At 40.9% G+C, this 20149-nt stretch overlaps 1 protein-coding gene and 2 long non-coding RNA genes across 25 annotated transcripts in view; 1 reads left to right on the forward strand and 2 right to left on the reverse strand.

Moving 5' to 3' along the window:
- On the reverse strand, positions 668-7397 carry C2H18orf21 (chromosome 2 C18orf21 homolog). The gene is made up of 5 exons (XM_021389346.1): positions 7245-7397; positions 7145-7167; positions 5512-5711; positions 2302-2510; positions 668-1899 (listed from the first exon to the last, which is right to left on the reverse strand). The coding sequence occupies exons 1-5, from the start codon at positions 7316-7318 to the stop codon at positions 1746-1748; spliced, it is 660 nt and encodes a 219-aa protein (XP_021245021.1). The 5' UTR covers positions 7319-7397; the 3' UTR covers positions 668-1745.
- Positions 8521-10480, reverse strand: LOC110395183. Of its 2 annotated transcripts, none has more exons than XR_002436239.1 (3): positions 10206-10480; positions 9493-9549; positions 8521-9054 (listed from the first exon to the last, which is right to left on the reverse strand). It is a non-coding gene; the product is annotated as an uncharacterized LOC110395183 (long non-coding RNA). The 2 variants fall into 2 exon arrangements; XR_002436240.1 differs by lacking the exon at positions 8521-9054 and adding an exon at positions 9072-9232.
- The window catches only part of LOC110395181, a 97746-nt gene continuing 86898 nt past the window's right edge, over positions 9302-20149 (forward strand). For 11 of the 22 annotated variants that reach the window (XR_002436217.1, XR_002436225.1, XR_002436218.1 and 8 more), the window contains exon 1: positions 9305-9595. This is a non-coding gene — a long non-coding RNA (uncharacterized LOC110395181). Of the gene's footprint in view, positions 9596-20149 lie in introns of all 22 variants that reach the window. The other 11 variants (XR_002436228.1, XR_002436234.1, XR_002436227.1 and 8 more) reach the window with 4 other exon arrangements.

The raw sequence follows: 20149 nt of genomic DNA on the forward strand, positions 1-20149 counted from the left end.
GTGCACCAGATGGATATGTTTGTACATATGCATATATACGCAGTGAATGTGTTATATGGGTAATGTATTTGTATATACACCACGTACAGACTAGAAGGGGTGGAGCCACCCTGGGCACATATAAGGGCCTAGACTGCTTCCTGAGAAGGAACGCTGCATGGCTAGAGCTCCATCAGTTGGGTGAGTTCTGTTCTTTGTGTATATGACTGTTGGCCTACCTGTAAATGCTTTATCTCGTATCCCTAAGAACCTGTCAGAAGCAATTTTGTGTCTTCGTAAGCAGAACAGACCATACAAAAATACATCTGCTGTGAAAAATACCCAAAGCTCGGTGCCTAGCATCCGCCTTACGCTTTTTTGGGGCGGTGTAATTCAGTCTAATTCAAATGGTGCTGTGGACAGATCACCATTACTAGTAGGACCACATTAGCTGTAACATCCGAGCACGCCTTCCTTGTTTTTATTCATAATCTGTTGTAGTATCTAAAAAAATAGTGGTTTATGTACTCTAGGACCATTCAATGTTGCATAAAATGCACAGTAAGGAGGGACATTTAGCAGATACACTTCAAGGACATATTCCTCATTTGACCTAAACCAGCATCATATAGTAGAGCAGATAAATAGATACCCACACGTTTTTGCATAAGCAGAACAGTAGATTAAGTAACGTGCACAACTTAAAAATTTATTTGTAAGATCTGTCTTACAAACACTTTTTTTTTTGTAATACAAATTCTCCATCAACAAGATGGAAGTGTTTTTACACAGGACCGGATTGTAAACATAGCAGCAATGGATGGATTAATGCAAAGCACTTCGCTGCAAAAGGTGCTAACTAGTCCATATTTTGATCCAAGAATTGAGTTACTTTAATCCTACAAGTAAGAAACCCACTGGAGTGAACGTTTCAAAACTACTGTGTAAGAGCGTAGGAAACACAAAAAAGGTTACATGGTGATCTTTGAGACTGTCAGTAGAGTTTGCAACGCGCTATTCTCCCCTGCCAGGAACTGCTTTTAAGTCTGCAAATATACTTGCTGGTCCTGTTTCTTAAATAGCATGCCCTGAATCCTAAATACTTAAAGGAAACAATTATTGAAAATTATTTAAAAAATCCACAGATCTTTAAAACCAAGAACTGAAATGTTCTTAACTAGTTGAGCCTTTTTTTTTCAGAGGGGAAGCCATAAGCACAGCTATAAGGCCATAAAATCACTCCTGAATAGTGACATTCTATTGTCCTTTCTCCCCTCTATACAGAACTGAACACGTAAAATTAAACAGTGGAGACCGCTTTAACCTTGACAATCTTCTACTCGCATCATAATGTTCAGTACAAGGAGCTGACTGCTGTGCAGGGCAAACCTAGTTTTCCAGACCAAAGTTCAGGAAGCAAGTAATTGTGAAGCCTGCTGCCTGACAAAACTGAAAGACAGTCTCTCCTTAGCTCTTTTTAGAAGAGACAAAAGCGACCCATTTTGGTAGCACTAGAGCAGTTAGAAAGGAAACATCCTGCATTCTTATGAGCATGCTACTCTCACAGCAGTAACAGTTTAGTGTGGAGCTGGGAGTAGGTACCAAGAGCAAGCTGCAGCACTGTGCAGTTTTAGCAGGCTCTGTGTTACCCCCCAGGGGTAACAGTCCAAATCACAGAGAACATTCATAAGAAAATCACCAGTCGTTTATTAAAATTGGAACGGTACTTATTGCTGTAATCATTATTACTCTGAGATAATGACTAACTAAAGTAAAGTCAGGAAGGTTTTCAAATCCACCTTCTGGCTTTTCTCTTTTTCTTCTAGGTTAAGCATCCGTTTTAGCTTAGTAAAGTGAAATTTGGAGCTTCGGGGAGTCTTGGAAATGGAACTGGTTGTCGCCTGTCCAGATACGCGTGTTCTGAAAAAACAAAGACACAAATATCTTAAAAGGTGAGAAATCACGATTTATATTAAGTAGCTGTGAAAGTGGATAAACGTAACGTTAAGTTAAACTTTTGAATGTAAATAGTGTGTTTTCATATGAAGGTGAGCAGTTGGAAGTATAATTTTGTTAAGCAAATTTTAAGCTGGACCTTTCACATTAATGACAAAAACATCACCGTGCATTCTTTGCACGTGGTCACTTTTCATTAGAACCTTTAAGAACTGTACAGTCAGAGTGGATCTCCTTAACAGACATCTAGTTACCAACTAAAAGTTTAAGTGACAGACATTCAATCAGTACATGAATTCCCTTCCCAGCAAGATGTATTCCATTCTATTCGGTCAAGAGCCAGTTAAAATAGAGAGAAACAGGTACCTGGGAAGTGATGAGGGAGTGTTCCCTTTGGATCCCAACCTACTGCAGCTTGCAGGTGTCACTTTGTTTGCAGACTGGATTTTTACATCTGGTGTCTTCAGGCTAGATTTAATAGTGGGAGTGCCCGAATTGTGGGTCTTGGTAGCCAGAAAATCCCTGCTTTTACCGTAATGTCTTGTTGTTTTGTTGCATGAGGTACAAGTAACAAGCTATGGACAGAATAAAGAAAGTATCAACCACTCTAACAGTCTTTTCCCTTTTATTTTTCAAAGCCATTGTAAGAATTATTCCAACTGTTCTTCAATTATCAGAACATACTTGCTTAATTGAAATACAGAGATTTTTAAAAGACAGTATTTACACTTAATGTTTTCATTCTGACTTCCTAAGCCAAAGACATCCCATGGATTTATCTAGAAATGACTCCAATCCCTCAGGAGACCCTTAACTGAATGTAATATAGTGCACTGACACAGAAAGCAATCCTGTCAAAAACAACAACAGAAAAAAATGAAATGCCATACATCCAGTTCAGGTGCTATCTTAAATATATATTCGTGGTATTCACATTTTGCTGAAAAATGTGATATATAAATTGATCAAAACTTACTGGCATGTTCTACCTCCACTGAAGTTCAATTACACAATCTCCAGAGTCTAGAGATAAAATATTTAAATTACCAAACTCTCAAAAATAGCCATCTATAACTAGGAACAGCAAGAAGAGGCTTCCTAACAATGCAAAAATACTTACTACAATACATAGGAAGTTTTATCTATCTTCTGTGTGTTTACTTCTAGTCTGCAAGGACCCTCCAGAAGCACAGCGTGCTGCAGAGGTGCAGCAGAACAGATAACATCAGAGAGTCTCAGAGACTGCCACACATTCCTAATATTACTTACTACCATGGCAACCCCTCTTATTAAGGGACTTGGGAGTAATACATTCAGGCAAGTTTTTGAGGCACACAGTTACACTGACTGAAAAACACAAGACGTTTCTGGTTTAAAAATAAAAAAAAATCAGAAGAGCGTCACCAGAAAACCTACATGATTTTAAAATCATCTATTTCAAATCGGTGTTCATTTAAATGTGCATAAACTTAGCTCAATTCAGAACGCTTAGAAACAATTCAATGTAAAAATGTCCAAGTGAAGTGTTTTTAGGTAAGTGTTTTGGGTATGTCTATATTGTCAGACTAACAAACTGAAAAAGAGAGTTAATCAATCAACTAATACAGCTCGGGTCTGATGTACTTTTAGCTCTCCTGAAATTCAGAGGGGAAAAAACAATAACACAGCATCACACGATCATTTAGTGCTCTATGGAATATAAGTGGAGGTGAATGCCTAACAGTGCAGGAATCAGCGGACTACCATAGCTGCACAGCCACTTTTCACTCCCTGAAGAGCATATACAGTTAACTCCAGAAAGGTATCACGGGCACAGCCTGTGATATTGTTGCTTGGATTAATTCTCAGTTATACTTGAATTCTCATTTTCTCAAGGCTCAGGTATAAGACTACTGGGATCTACACTGCTAATTTTGCAAGCTGTCAGTTTCTGACAGTATTTTAAATACTTAATACCAGAAATACTTAAATCATAATCCACAGCACAAATGCAAACAGAACTGAGCAGAACACAAGTGCAGCAAATCGTAATTACCTCCCAAGATTAGAATATTATCCAGACTTTAAACTGTCCTTATTTAAAACTGAATCTTAAACTACTCATCTGAATGCACAACACATCCTAAGAATCTGTCCAGCTACAGAATAAATCTAAGATCCCACAGTAATTTCTTAGCATACTGTTCATCAGCTGTCTAAAGAGACAGTTCTGCACACTAAACATTTGTGATCCTGCAGCAAAGAAATAAAGCAAAGCATTTGGCTGCTCAGATAACCTTTATCTTGCTCTTTTTGCTGGTCAACTATGATGTAAAATTTGGAAAGAGTAATACTAAGGGTGCCTATCTGAAGTGCCCTTTTAGCCGTGAGATGTGGTGACATCTATGGTACTTCCTCAGTTTGTGTTATTGATTCTTTAATAATTTTTGGTTTAACAAATGTTACTCCCTAAGCCTGCAGGCTCTCTTCAGAGAAAATACCAAATGTGCCACAGTAGCGCGCTGCCTTGTTTATTAAGACATCCATTCGCAGAAATTATTTACATAGTAGTGCAACATTAAATGTACGTTACTGTTCTTCAAAGCATTACACCATAATCTTCAGTCATTTTAGGAAAAAGAACTGAAGCTCCACAAGCAACATTAATTAAATTCCCCATGTGGTTTAGTTTTGAAAGACCTCTTACAGATTTTAACACCCAGCCAAATTAAAAAATTCTTTTTGTTCAAAAGTTAACAATGATCTTTTGTAGCCACGATTGCTACATAAATGAGATAAATGAAGCCAAGCTTGTACACTGAGTAAAGACACTTTTAGATGACTGGTAAAACTGAGAAAAACCTGACCATCTGTCACTCAAGCCCTTCTTCAGAGCTGAAACAAAGGCAATAAATGTCAAGCTTAATCATACTGGCAAAACCAGCCTTGCTTCAGTCAATGGCACGTTCTTCTTCTCAGGTAAGTTTTGTGGGACTCCTAGGAATAGATTTGTAAGAATTCTAATGGATTCTTAGCATCTGCACTGCTAAATTAAGGCTCTGCATCTACTGGAGTTGTATGGTCCCAGTTTTACCATATAAATAGAAAAAAAATACAACACCAACAGTCAAAAATCAGTCACTTTCGCAAAGTTATGCAAATGATACAGTAGCTGATAGTTAAAATGCTGGAGCTTCCTGGCAGGAAGAAATGATTGAATTTTCAGCAAGATCTCAAGACATCTGCACAGTTTACCCAGACTGGTGCAAAGAGAACGAGATCACAAGAAATACAGAGCTGTTTGCATAGATTCTTTGATGAAAGGGGAGGAGGATGGGGGAGAGAAGAAAATAAAAGATTTCCACTTTTATCATTTTGCTCTTGATCTATTGTAGAGAGTAGATTTCAAACATTTTGATTGTGAATGTGAACAGAAGTTATTCCAAAAGGAAAAAAAAAAATTACATGCTTGTGAAAAAAGAAATACATGTGAGCTCCACTTCTAAGAGAAAATTTCTCATATCTTCTTTTTTTTATGCAACTAAAAGGTTTCAAGGAAATCTCCAATATATGGCAGTTTGAAGTAAATACCCTTACCAGAACGCTTTTGGAGTCCCTGTACTTTTTCAAAAGCTTTATCTGTTTCATATTGAGTTTGTAGTTCTTTGCCTCTCGTTTAAGAATTTTCTCTATCTGTGGGGTCACTTTCATCTTTGGCTTGAGCCGCACCCGGTAGCTGTCAGGAACCAAGAACTGGAAGCAGTAAGGACATATCCTCTCTTTTCTGAATTCTTCATCTACAGATAAACAAAGTTAAAAGAGTAAAACTTAAAATGAAGTAATTATGTTCTGTAGGCAAACACTAAAAAGGGTACACTTTCATTTTAACAGTACCTAAATTGTTGTGTTTTTACTGTATGTTTCAGCTGGAACATGAGGACATGCTGAGCATGAGTAAGTTTTAACAAAGTTCTAAACCACAACCTCCCCTACAAGGACAGGCTGAGAGAGCTGGGGCTTTTCAGCCTGGAGAAGAAAAGTCTCTGGAGGTACTTACAGCAGCCTTCTAGTACCTGAAGGGGGCCTACAGGAAAGCTGGGGAGGGACTTTTTATAAGGGCAGGTAGTGATAGGGTGAGGGGAAATGGCTTTAAACTGGAAGAGGGTAGATTTACAACAGATATTAGGAAGAAATTCTTTACTGTGAGTGTGGTGAGACACTGGAACAGGTTGCCCAGCGAGGTTGTGGATGCCCCCTCCTTGGAAATATTCAAGGCCAGGCTGGATGAGGCTGTGAGCAACCTGGTCTAGAGGGAGGTGTCCCTGCCTATAGCAGGGGGGTTGGAACTAAATGATCTTAAAGGTCCTTTCCAACCTAAACCATTCTATGATTCTATGAATTCATGCTAAGTCTGTGCATTGCACCAGTTCACACAAGAAATAATAGTATATTTAACTCAAAAAATGCAATCCTTTCCTAAAAGTGTTTAATGACAGAAGCTCACAACACCACATGGAGCTCCTGAAAGCCCTTTTTTTTTTTTTCCCTGATCAGTGACACCAAAGCACTGTGAAGCATTTTGCCTCTTTCATGGAATCATGTGAGGTGGAAGATAACTTTAAAGGCCATCTAGTCCAACTCCCCAGCAATGAACAGGGACACCTATAGCAGGTCAGACTGCTCAGAGCCCCGTGCAGCCTGACCTTGAGTGTCTCCAAGGATGGGGCACCCACCACCTCTCTGGGCAGCCTGTTACAGTGCTTCGCTGTCCTTACTGTAAATAACTGTTTATATTCAATCTAAACGTCTCTTCTTTTAGTTTGAAACCATTTCCCCTTGTCCTATCACAACAAACCGTGCTAAAGAGTCTGTCCCTTTTGTCCTACAGCCTCAAGTGCAAGAAGGTGATAGTAGCTCAGATTGGCAAGAAAACTGACAAAAAAAAACCACCCAGAATGTTAAATCTGAAGGGTGTGTGGCTGCACCTGCCTCAGTATTTCCTGCTGCCAGAACCGCACCCAGGCAGCATTCCTCACCCCCCAACAAAACACCTGGATTCTGCTGCCTAGCAAGCACATCATTCCTAACACAGGCCCTGAATGTGCTGTGGGGACAGAGCAGAAGAAACGGGAATACGGAGAAAAGGGGTAAATCAGTCCCCATCCTCAAAGCTACGCTTGTGCTGTCCGGCTGTCCGCACATCACCGTCTGCCCCGAGCCCCTCACTCGCCTCGGCAGCTGCTCAGCGTCCACCTGTGGGGAAACACACACTGTTAGGCCGGCCCCACCCGATCCGCTTCCCCTCACGCTCCCCCGCCCCTGCCGCTCACAGCAGGAACCGCGCCTGGCCCGGGCAGATGCCCGCCAGCTCCCTCGCGGCCGCCTCCAAGAAGCGTGGCCCCATGCCGCCCAGCTGCCGGAAGCCGGTGCTAGGCAGCTCCGGCGGCGCGGTGTGCAGCGCTCCGGCGAGCCTGGCGGGTACCGCGGCTGCAGCTCCGTGGTTCCGGGCCCGGTGCGGCGGGCTGCGTGCCGCCGGCGGCCGCTGGGAAGGGGCCGGCTGCAAGGCCTGGACTGGGGTGCAGCCCTCGTATCGCGGGCCGTTTGCGTTTCAGGGTTTATCTGTAGAAACTGTGGAAACTTCTACCTCAGCTGTGTCCCACGCTGCTGAGCTGCCTGCTTGCACGCTCCTCTCTGTAAACGTGCACCCATTAAAACGCTTCGGCTTCTCCACGTTTGATGTGTGTTTTATTAATTCCCTCGGCCCTGTTCATTTGCCAGACATCCTTTTTCTTTGATCTATTGGTAATGGTGCTCACTTAGGAGAAGCGTTCATCTGAGCAGGGTTCGAGGAATTTGAATAAATATAATTATTTCTTATTTTCTAACACAGAGTAGCTGAGGGCTTCAGAAGAGGAGAGAAAAAAGAATTCTCTGTGCTTTCTTTGAAAGGAGAGCTTTACAGTACAGTCAGTAACTCTGGAGTTGGTGATGAAACGTTCATAATGATGACAATTAGAGCCCCTGCTGGCTTTATTTTTGATTTAATATAAATTTTGGAATGGACTTTTCCACATTACTTCCACTACTTGTTCAGCATGGAGAAGAGAAGGCTGAGAAGAGACCTCATTTGCACCCCTCCAGTATTTAAAAGGGTATTATAAAAAGGAGGGGAATCAACTTTTTACTCGGGTAGATGGTGATAGGACAAGGGGGAATGGTTTTAAGCTCAAGGAGATAAGGTTTGGATTGGAAGTCAGAGGGAAGCTCTACACAGAGAGAGTGGTGAGGTGCTGGCACAGGCTGCCCAGAGAGGCTGTGGATGCTTTGTCCCTGGAGGTGTTCAGGTTGGAATGGGGCCCTGGGCAACCTGGTCTATTACCAGATCTGGAGGTTGGTGGCCCTGCTTGTGGCAGGGGGGTTGGAACTTGGTGATCCTTAGGGTCCCTTCCAACCCAAGACATTCTATGATTACATGTTTTTTTGTCACAGAGTCAATGACAGTTTGGCATCCTGGCTTTCCTGAGCCACAGAGCAGGAAAGCCTCGTTACACCTGTGTAAAATCCAACCTTCATCAGCCAACATATCCTGGGCAAAAAAAAAAATAAAAAAAATACACCCCGTTATTAGTAATGGGGGGAAACTGAAAAAGAAAAAAAAAAAAAAGGTCTTTTTGGAACTCGGGTAAGCAAAAATAATGTCATCACTTGATTAAGGTGCCGCCCTGCCTTGGCTAACAAGCACTGTGCTACAATAGTTCAGCACAGACTGATGCAACACAAGGGGTTAATTTGTATGTCTTTTCCTGCACCTGGTCTTGCCCTCCTCTTACCCCTCCTTTTTGCTTCCCCTTAGTCTTTTCCAGTCTCTCTGAAACACAAATAAATTTTATTCTTCTGCTCCTCCAACTGGGTTCAGCCATTCCCCTTCTCACTCTAGTTCTCTCTGCGTTATAGATGATCTTTGTCGTAAAAGCAGAGGAAACAGCATCTCGCAGTGCCAGCCCGTGTTGCTTGCCCTAGTGCATGCCTCATGAGATAGAAACGGCGTTCCTCACCTACGCTGCTAACTGCTTCCTGCTGTTGTTTGGTGTTCTGTAGTTAGCACGGCTGACCGTCAAGCTGTAAATCTTGCCCGGTGTTCTGTTACAGAGGAAAAAACAGAATGATTTGTGTTGGCTCTGGGACGTCGTGCATCATTATTGATCGGAGGGAGGCGGTGAGAAAAGCGTGCCGTCTATCTGTTGCTCGCCGCTCGTCCCGGAAGGTGGTGGTAGCTGGCAGTCAGTAGAGGGCAATAGAGAAATACGGTTCGTGGTACCTAAAGGATTTGAAGCAGTGATTATGTGTTTACAAAAAAAAAAAAAAGAAAGAAAGAAAGAAAGAAAGAAAGGAAAAAAAAAAAAGAAAAAGAAGAAAAGAAGAGCCGGGAGGATAGGTTGTTCAGTTTACTACTGGAGACCTGACTGTGACAGAGCATCGGGAAAACATTTTAAAGGGAGGAAGGAAGAGCTGCTGCAGCATCTTGGAGTCTCTCCTTTTTTCCTCAGAGTTACATAGGATAACTTGGCCAGAACTTACTGATGACTGCACGGTCAGCAGAGCCGGGAATGGGAAATGCAGGAAGGCACTCTTTGGCTGCAACAGAAGAGGAGACATTTCAAAGATCCTGCAAGTGACTGAGGTGAGCAAACTAACAGCTTCTCTTTGAGTGAGACCATAGGTGTTCAGTCAGCTGCGTAAAGTCATGAGCAAATGGAGCGGTTGAAATTATGTGAGAATTTTGCTTTTTCTGGCACGCTGGTGCAAGACTCATTTTATCTTGGAAAAAAGCAGGTAGTGATGCTTCAGGGATGAGCACTTTTGGGCATATGTTATTTTGCTTAAACTGGTGACTTGTTCTGTGTACAACATTTTATATTAGCACTGTTTGAAACATGGTTATCATTTTACAATGTTTGTGGACTATACTTCCTAGACTCTAGCTTGCAGGAAAATATATAGAGAATACAAGACTATTGTTCCTTTTAGAGGGGATTTTTAATAAGCTTTTGGAAAAAACGTGACTTGGAGATTTAGAGAAATTTATTAAGAGATTTTGGATGAATGGTGAGAATGGTCTCAGATTTTCCAAAGGCTTTATTGTCAGAGGGATACTGAGAAGTGGTAGCAAATACTATAGCAGTAGCAAAAAGAGTTAAGCTACAAAAATAAGCAGGCTAATGGAAGGTTTGGGAAGCAGGAAAAAAAAAACCAGCCAAACGACTAAGTTAAGAATTAAGCATATGAATTACTTTTCTGTTGCCAAGATCTCAGCTGGTGTCACCATAACACTTGGAAAATATCCTCAGGATGCTAGGAGCCATTAAAGCAGTGCAGATTATCAGAGGATAAACTTCCACTTCTGCTGCCACTGGTACCAGAAGTGACCAATAAGAAGCACCTGAGAAATGAAAGATGAAGAACTGGAGCATTGACATTCTGGGGATATCACAGAGCAAGTGCAAGGGTATCTAGAGGTCAGCCAGACAGTACCCATCTGAAATAAGGCAGGATGATAAATAAAAGAGGTAAATCATATTCTAAAAACATACGACCAGCTTCAAAAAGCTAATTAAGGAAAATACTATCTTATCTTCTTTCTGAACTGGAATTTATTTTGTAAGTGGCATGATAGGTAAGGAAATGACATGGTGATTTGTCTGTGTTTTGTGTGTCAAAATGTGTAAAAGATTAACATGTTGATTGTTTGTTTATTCATTGTTTAGAACACAGCTTCCTTAGAGCATGTGCCTGAGGGAAGCGAAAGATAACATATATAGAACTTGTCACTATTTTCTGTGGGTTGGCAACATCCATCTGACAGGGAAGGGACTCAATGAATATCATAATCCCCTCTGTCTTGAAACCTACAAGTTCCAACTCCAGTCTCCATTTTTTCCTTTTTTCATTCTGTTTCCAGTGCTCCAGATTTTCTTGTAAACCTGCATATATGTTCTCTGAAAAGATAATAGAAATTAGCAACAGTCTTGAACAAAAACCCCAGGGAGAGGGATAACTGCAGTTTGAGGAAATCCATACTTGTGTACCAACTCCTCTTTAAAGCAGTCTGTGGTGGGAGTGATTAGTTCCTGATCTAAAATGGGAAGCTCTGGGACAACAAACATTCTCTTACAGCTGATACCTATTTTTGGCATAATTAACACAATTGCTTGGTGGTGTTTGCTGTAGAGTTTTCTCTTGGGTTGTTTCATAACAGGTGTGACCAAAGGGATTCTTGTAGTGGGGAGCCACATGGATCAGTGGCTGGGACTGAGAAATGAGAGCTAGTGCTTTTTTGTGTGACTTTGTGGTATGTGTTAGGCCTCTTTCTGGTCAACTTATGAAGTGGCACGTTGCCCACAGTAAGGGCCAGGCCTTGAATGGCAGGCTGCAGATGTGCAAGGAGCCTTGCTGTATGGAAGTCATGGGACAGGCCATGGTCTGGATGCAGTGTCTTCCATGATGTAGTAAAAGATGTGCCTGTGCCAGTTTTGGATGTGAGTTCTTGTTACCTTGAGGCATAAGAAATTATTTCTTAATCTTCATTTACAAAATTGTTGTCTAAAAATGTTGACATTTCAAGCAGAAGTTCCACTTGCAAGTAAAGGTGCTGCTAATTAATGTGTTAATTGTCATGTTAACCTGTTTGCCTAATGAGATGTGAAATGGTCCCTACTGTTAGGAACATCGCTGTGCACAAGAGTTTGTCCCAAACTCTCAGGGTCATTTACTGCAGTGCTGCAGAACGACCCAGGGCTGCTACTTCAGCCTTTTGCCAAAATAGGAACACTTCATTTTCTGATGAGTCATCTGGGTTTCACTCAGATCCCGTAAGATTCCACCACCCTGTTCTTCCTTGCTGTGCAGTCCAGCCTCTGCCCTAGAGACCCCGCTTTCCTGGCCAAGAGATCGATGGCACCCTCTCCAGCAGCTGTTGGCTCCCTTCCTTAATTAATCTGGACAGGACTGCTCACAAGCGATATGGGGCATTTCCTCTCTCACTGGAGCAGGTCGTGCAGCATTCCTGGCCTGCAGTGTGGCAGAGCAGTGCTGGCAACTGAGCTGGAGTTTGCCACATGCTGTGCTAAATGCTACCTGCTTTGAGTCACATAGGGAACTAGGTCAACCAAAGGGGGTGGCTGTAGACGTTTTCCAAATTGGCTGTATTTACTGATAAACAACACAGAAGAGCTATCTGTTTCAGGAAAAAAGGTCTTCCTTTCTTATCTTTTCCTTCTGGTGCAGGATGGGAATAGGGGACGTCTTCATTTTTACATTTCTTTTCACTTCAGATTTGTTTCCTTTTTATTCTGAGTCACCTGTTCTAAGGTGGCACAAGTTTGAGCAAGAGGCTGGATCAGACGGCCTCTAGATGTTTCCATCCTTAACCTGTAATTTTCAACACTCATGCTGTAATTTCTGACTCTTTCTGACTTCACGTTATCTGGGAGAGGAAAAAAAAAAGGTATTTTGTGGTCTTTTTTTCCTGAGTAATATTTTATTTATTTAAAAATGAACAAGAGATAACAAAAACCAGGTACTTTGAATAGATAGCTGTGCCACAGAATATGTATTTGCAGTTGTTGGTCTTGGTGTTTGTACGTTTTGTCAGAAAACTATCATGTTCAGGCTGATTAACAGAATGTTTTTACGCAGAAATTTAGTCAGCTGAGGGATAAACAGGTAGAAGGCTGCACTTCCTGCTGCAATAGAAAAGTGGCTTCTCACACCTATTTATAGTGTTCAAAGTTGGTCTTATGTCTGAGAAGCTGCCATCAGTGCTGATTCTTCCAGTTATATTCTTGGAGAGTCAGGTGGCAAGAAGGGATGGAATATTTACTGCTAAAGTATGTGAAGCAATCTGAACTTGAAAGATTCCTGGCAGTTTTAGAGTAATCAGTTTTGGCTGAATTCATTCAAATTTAAACTGTTTGCCCAGCTGACATCCTTGATTCATCATCCTAGCTGAGACGAGATCTTCAAAGCCATTTACAAAATCTAAACAAACCTATCTTCCATTAGCTCCAATCATAAAGGTGGTAAATATGCAGAAAACCTGGATCTTTAGAGATGACAAAGGTGGATATAATTTAGAAACAAGGGAGGTAACAGCAAGTACCAAACTGATGCTTAGAGCGAAATTTAAACCGGAGTTTCACAGTCAAATGCGAGTGGGTGATGCAGTGCTCCTTATTTCCTTTTCAAAGCTGCTGCTGAGGCTCAGTGGTAACACAGCATATTTTATCTGCATTGGAAAGACAGCACATGGGTCTTTGCTATTAATGTGGCACCGCCACCAAAACTTATTCCTCTCTTAAAGGAAAAACTAAAGTGAGGAGGATGTAACTACTTTGTGAGCCTGAAGCATCTAAAGAGGAAAAACTCCACATGGTAGTGATTCAGTCAGTCTCTGCAGTATTAGTGTCCTGACCGCTGACAGAAAATGTTTTCAGAGAGGCTTGTACTGCAGCCGTACAGTTCTCAAGCATGGAAGGGAGCTCACCTTTCTAAAGTTGGCCTGCATGCAATGCCCTCATCTTTACTGTGCTCACTATGCACACGTGTTAATCAAAACTGCCATCAGAGTTCCCATTAACTTAGCACTTACTTGGAGCATGGGGAGGGCCTGAGACAATCTCAGTTCTTTTTCAGAAGGCTCATAGCCATATGTTTTCATGTGTTCTTTTCATTATTATTAGATAAGGCTAAGAGCAGTATTCACATACAGTCTGCATCAGACTCCTGAAAGGACATTTTTGCCCTGTGTGAAGAAAAGATCTGTTTTCCCTCTTTTGAAAAGTCACTTTAAAGTGACCTCCCTGATGGCATGGCAGGAATAACAGATTTTGACAATTCATAACATGCTTAGTTTGTGCAAATGAATATTATTTTTTCCTTACTGCGTATGCAGTAGCATAATCAATGTTTTCCTGATGAAAATATCTGCTCTATTGGTCCCACTCTTCCTCCTAAGCTAGTCTGATAGCTCTGTATCCCTTAGAACTGTTTGGAAGAATAAAGCTGCTTATCATGAGAGAATAGGTAAAAGAAAAGGCAGTGGAAAGCCTAAAGGAGTAAAGGTCCAGATAGAGATATACTCACAGGCCCACTTGTCACAGTGCCTGGTGGCTCTCTGCTGCTGTTCCGTTTGCTCTGCTGGTTAATCATTTGCTTGAGTGCCCAGGTACCATGGAGAGGGACACAACACCAGTGCCACAGACCCAGCATGCGGCATATTCATTAAAACATTATTTTTGAAAGGAAACCCAAAATAAACACAGCTTCTGAAAATCCTCAGCATAGCAAACACTGCAGTTTACTTTCCTCTCTAACAATACAGATTAACATTTTAGGATATAGGCTTCTTGCTCCCATTTTATGCTTTTCTTTCTGCTGTTGATATTCACAGCTTTCCCATGAAAATGTAAGTAGTCTGAAAGGCTTCAGACTTCTTCCGTATGTCAAGTATAGTACTTTTGTGCACTGGCCCTTCTGTGTAGCTATTGTGATGTTTGTTCCATTGTCATCAGTATTCAAATCAGAGAAAGAGCCTTAAAAGAAGATCCAAAAGCATCTTTGGTCTATTAAACCCCAAGAGTTAGCTAGTGAGACCTATGTGAAACAAGAGCTATAAAGTGCTACTTTGAAAGTCCTGGCCAGCAACTAAGTAAAATAACTGTTGGAATGCCAACTGGCCAACTCTTCTTCCTGCTCCAAATACAAAGCCTTCTGCCTGAAATGCTCCTATGAAGCATCTCTTCTGTAGTGTCACGTTTTCAGGTCTAATCCTTACACAGACCTCTGTTGCTGCTGTTGCTTTTTATAGAGCCATGCTATTTATAGCTCTGTTTGAATATTTATGGTGGCCACCACCGGAAAGTTAGTACTGAGCAATAGGTTTCTACTGAGGACGTTATGTATTAGCATCCCTCCGAGATAACTGCATAAAATATAAAAACAAATTTACATCTTTATCATGATTACTGTACGAGTTTTCTCCTGCTTCTGGTATTTTGCTCATTTGCTTCACAGTGCTTTTCTCTGAATGCTAGTGCGTGGAGCAGATTGAACTGGCAGTGTGTGAGCTTCCAGCACGTGACATGCCCAGCACACGGGCTGAGTGACAGAGGAGGGAACCAGAGCTAGATGCATCAACTGGAGCTGGGAGATTGTTCCTCAGACTCCACCGATCATAAAAGCTAGCTTTAATTTTTGTTGCAGCTCTCAGGAAATGGGAAAAACATCCTTTCTCTCCTATATTTCCCTTACATGATTAAAAAGTGCCAAATATTTTGTTCAGGCCTATCTTACCATCTGCTCTGTCAGCAATTAGCTCACCAATTGGTGTGGGCCGAGTTCCATTAATATCTAGCAAAAGCACACAGAAAAGCTCAAAACTCAGACAGTAAGGCAGAGATGTTGGTTCTGTTTGTCTGCCTGGCATGAGGTAGGAAAAGCCTGTGATGCACTACTTGCCTACGGTTGGAGACATAAGTGGTTCGCCATTTGAGTCAACCATCCTAGTGATACCAACACCAAAAACCTACAGTAATGTCAATCCTATTAACATTTCTGAGCAAATGGTGAAGTTTGTGAGGCTTGTGGGTCAGGTCAGCAGTCTCCTCCCTAGCCTTCTTCCTAGAAGGTCCAAGGTCATGTCACTGCAGCGAGGATTTCCCTCTTAAGGATTTCATTTGGAAGAAGTTGGAAGTATCTTCTCGATCCTTTTGTGGCATTAAAATTTTCCACCTTGGAACAACACTTCAGCTTTCTACGGATCCACCAATCCTTATAAACTGTACAGGTGCAGAAAAAACAGCCCTAGAGGAAAGCAGAGAACAAGCATTGCTTGCCGCCTGTGTTTCTGCAGGCTCTAGGAGCCTGCAGGTAGAATCACTCCCCTCTCCTAGTAGAAAATTGGGCCAGACTACACAGGAAGGCACCAAAGAGGTTGCCCGTTAATACTGGAGGGCATCAAAGTAATAACACCTTAACAATTCTGGTGTTTGTAGTATGATTGCAAAACTGAGCTGTGGTATCAGAATCAGCAGACCACTGCTATTGTGATGACAAATGTCTACAGAGCAGAAGTTTTCCTTTAAAAGACTTTTCTTGCTGTGATATTGCCAGCCATGCAGGCCCTCTTTCCTGCCACCCACATCTTTTCCGTTATTCTGATGTAGTTTCTTTGGTGTTTCTTTGCATCAAATCTGAGGAGTATTCAGTGATGCTCACAGGTACAGTTCAATCAATTCCTCCATCCTCCCCTTTCCAAAAGTGTTCCATTTTTGAGAACCACTTTAGGAACACCTGCAAGTTGAGCCCGGATAAAGGTGTCTCTTCCTGCCAGCAGATCTGTGCACTCATATTTTCCATGGGCTATTATCTGGAACTTGGCAGGCCTTTGCAATCTTTCCTAGGTATACAGTTCTCTGTTAATCACCATTATTTTGTGGGCTGAAGTGAAAATAAACCAGAGCTGAGAATGCTGAGCTATACTCAAATCCAGTCTTCCCCAAGCCTGAAGCTAGGAGTTTTGATTTGGTCCTTAATGGGCTATGATCCAGATACAGGATTAAGTTTTGAACCAGAAGGACATCTAGGTTCTGTGACATTCATATAAATATGCCAGCTTAGTGTTCATCATGTGTTTACAGCCTGCTATTCATTTCTAACTAGTGGCATTTTCCTTTTTAACTACAGAGAGAGAAGCTATATTTTTACCATTGATGTTACTTTGATACTATATGATGGTGACAAAATCTGAAGATGGAAAAACACAGTAAACGCTCAGATACAACTATCCAATGTGATGAACAGAGAAAGTGTTTATATAGATTGCACAAGTTCAAAGATTTGTTATTCACCTTTCTATCCTCTAACAGCAGTTTCAGATTAAGACAGTAGGCCCAAATCAAACTGAGTTCAAGTTTTCCAAATAGCTTGTAAACAACAGGCATTGATACACTTGCAATTAAATACAGATAAAGAAAGGAAAACAGTAACCTGGTGTAGAGCTGAAAGAGTCTATAAAGAATTAAGAAATAATTAAGAATTAATAAAGAATTAAGAAAGAACTGCTGAAGTTGCATTTAATTTTCCAGTTTCTTTTCTGTCTGCCAGTCCTCTACATAAGTGCGAAAAAAATTCAGTTAAAAATAAAAATATATTTTAAGGACCAATTTAAGAATTAGAGCATGCAATACAAGCTTTGGAAAACTGCAGCTCTATTTCTGACATCATCTTACACTTGTGGTTAAGAGAAAACTCCATTATTTTTGTGGATTGCTAGAAAAATAGTTGTGAATCTCACTTCATCCATCCTCATCCTGACAGGTTGACTTGGAAATCTTCAGTTTCAATGAATGTAAATATGTCTGAGTGAGTTCATATGGAGCAGATGGGTTTTCTGGAAAAGGCGTCCAATTTGATAGACTTCCAGGAAAAAAAAAAAACAAAAAACCAACCCACAGAACTGGCAGAAGACAAAGTACCTTTGTTGTGAATGTTTGCTGGTCCCAATGAAGTTGATGCTACTTTGGGAATTGACTTCAGTTGAGATCAAGGCTTTGGTTATAGGCTTGTGTGAGTGTTGCAAATGAAGGTACTGATCATTAAAGCTGTGTCAGCTTCTCAGCAATGAACTGATGTTCTTTTTGGCTTAAGTTCAATGTTCTTTGAACAAGGAGCCCTGATTTACATTAAGTGTTTCTCAACTATTCTTGTGGGGATATTAAGCTGATGTCTTGCTACTGTTTGTGGAGGCACCAAAGAAACAAGAAAAAAGGAAAGGAAGAACAAAAAACAAACAACAACAAAATGCAACAACCAAACAAGCCAGAGAACACTGATGTAAGTCTGGTGGCTGCTGTTGAATGTGCTTGTCCCAAAACTTGCAGCATTGCAGGTGGGTCACCCTTACAGCTCTCTTTCAGACTGTTGCCAATCTTGCTTCACAGATCAGCCAACAACTGCATCCTAAACCATGCTTTCACCTGTTTCCTCTTCCTCTGGAATAAACAGTGATGTCTGAAAAGGGCATTGTCAAAAGCCAGAGTTCCACACCTCGCCTAGCCCAGTGATATGAATGAAATCACATTTTCTTGATGCTTGTGGAATGAAAGTGGCAGCTGTTACCATGGAAATAGTCAATTTCTGAAAGAAGAAGTTTTCAGGAGGCAGAATATAACCACTAATCTAAGAGATTGCAGTCAAGACAAAAGGTTAAAGTTGGAGATGCACTAATTAGGAGTTAGCTGTGTCCCTGGTAATGTGAGGATGGATACAAAGGAATTCTATTTAGTAAAATGCTGTTGCCCTGCCTAATCACTTGAACCTATTGTTTTGGATACAGAACGCTGATTAGATTCATCCTTAGTATAAATCTGCTAATCTGTGTTAAAATAGGTATACATTTAATGGGTATAAATAGGTACTATATCCTAGGAGGATTCTTTTAAACACTTTGTTAAAAAAAAACCAACTTTTTAAGGGTTAAGTGTTCCCATCCCCTTTTTAGATACGTTTTGCTAGGCTTTGTTCTATATTTTGCAAGCAGTTATGTCCTCTCTGTCCTTTTCTCTGTCCTCAACACATTTTCTGAGGTGCTGAAATTACTGTGGTTCTTCAGATTTCTCCTTAAATGTGCTAAAATTGTTATCAGCAAACAGAGAAAAGGCTTTGTTATTTCCACTGTGCTTCCTCTGTTGATTGACTGTGCCATGACAAAGTGAATAATATAGCAAAATCATCATCGACAAACAGGAATTTTTTCAGCTAGATTCTCTCTGTTCTTACCAAGTACCAGATATTCCCTGACTTCAGGAGGGCTGCATTTCTCCACAATAGCTAGGAGTATGGCAACATACTACTTCTTTGAATTTTCTCAGCTTAAGAGCACTGAAATGCCATCTGACAAACTGTTAAAGCATCTAATAACAATTTTAAAACAATTCCACAATTTGCCCTGGATTATTTCACGAAAGGCTTAATTGTTCTTAATTAAAACTCCTGTTGATTAAATTGGTGTGAGCTCTAGCTACTCAAGTAGTCTTGGGCCCAGCATTTTTCTATTTATTCATTTCACTTACAACTAGCCTGCATTATTGCAAAAGCCTTTATCTGTGTAATTAGTTTTACATGGATTTTTTAATGAAGACAGTACGTGAAAATGGAATATAGTAAATGTTGTTAGATATGTCAAAATGACACCAGCAGCATGTCAAGGCAGAAAACATATTGCCATGACATTATCCTTGGAAGGGCTAAGGGATGTTCCATGACTCGTGGATGCAAACAATATATCTAGACAGTTATAAATAGTGACATTGTCATAGCATGTGATACTTCCAACAATAGATCAAGCTCCACATTGAAGGCTGTAGTTTTGCCCTAGCTCTTCAAGCTTGAAGACTGTTGGAGAAACTCATAGCCATGTTGCTAGGCCCCTTCTTTACAACCTTAACGAATTTTTGGATTGTATACTGGTATTTTTTTTTCTCATGCTGTCACTACTCTCTGTATTAAATTGCACTTTTTCACCTGTATTTCTCCTCCTCAAAGCATTTCTGGGCAGTAATTATTTCCTTTGCTCTTCTATTGCTGAACAACTATAGAGTAAGAAACTTGGTTCTGTTAGTATCTTTGGATGGAGGATCTCCATTCGCTCACTCATTTTAGAAGCTCTCTTCTGCATTGTTCCCCATCTGAAATCATCTTTCTTGAATGTCTATAGGATTCCAGGTGTGGTATGACCACACTTTGGACATCATCCAAATCCTAGGTTCTCCTGGAAGTCTCCCTCTTCATGCCTACAAGTCCCACTTGCTTTTGTCACTGAAGCATCATGTTACCCATTTAATTATCTTCATTTGTCTCTACCTGGTCATCTCCTCACTTGCAATTGAACTTTCTGCACATGGCTCTGCTGATTACCCCATTTCTATGGCTCTCATCTTCAAGCTGTTTTACTTGTGTAGTTTCACTACTCCTCTGCACTGAGAGTACAAGAGTACCCACGTACAAGAGCATCTGGATCTCAAAGATCGAGAGCTGTGAAAGGACAGCAGAGAAGCCACAGATGAATCCTGAAGACCTTCACTGCCAGACCCCCATTTATTTTATTTGATGTATCCCTTTTTTAATGGCACTTACATGTTATTTCTTCTCTTTTAGCTGTTTTACAATCATCAAGTAG

This window comes from Numida meleagris, chromosome 2, assembly GCF_002078875.1.
Source record: "Numida meleagris isolate 19003 breed g44 Domestic line chromosome 2, NumMel1.0, whole genome shotgun sequence".
Classification (NCBI taxonomy): domain Eukaryota; kingdom Metazoa; phylum Chordata; class Aves; order Galliformes; family Numididae; genus Numida; species Numida meleagris.

Excerpts from the sequence above, each read along its gene's own strand:
- C2H18orf21 (XM_021389346.1), bottom strand. The coding sequence starts at position 7,318 with ATGGGGCCACGCTTCTTGGAGGCGGCCGCGAGGGAGCTGGCGGGCATC. Across the intron at positions 7,168-7,244 it reads GGCCAGGCGCGGTTCCTGCT|GTGGACGCTGAGCAGCTGCC; the intron begins GTGAGCGGCAGG and ends GTTTCCCCACAG. Across the intron at positions 2,511-5,511 it reads GGGACTCCAAAAGCGTTCTG|CTTGTTACTTGTACCTCATG; the intron begins GTAAGGGTATTT and ends TTCTGTCCATAG.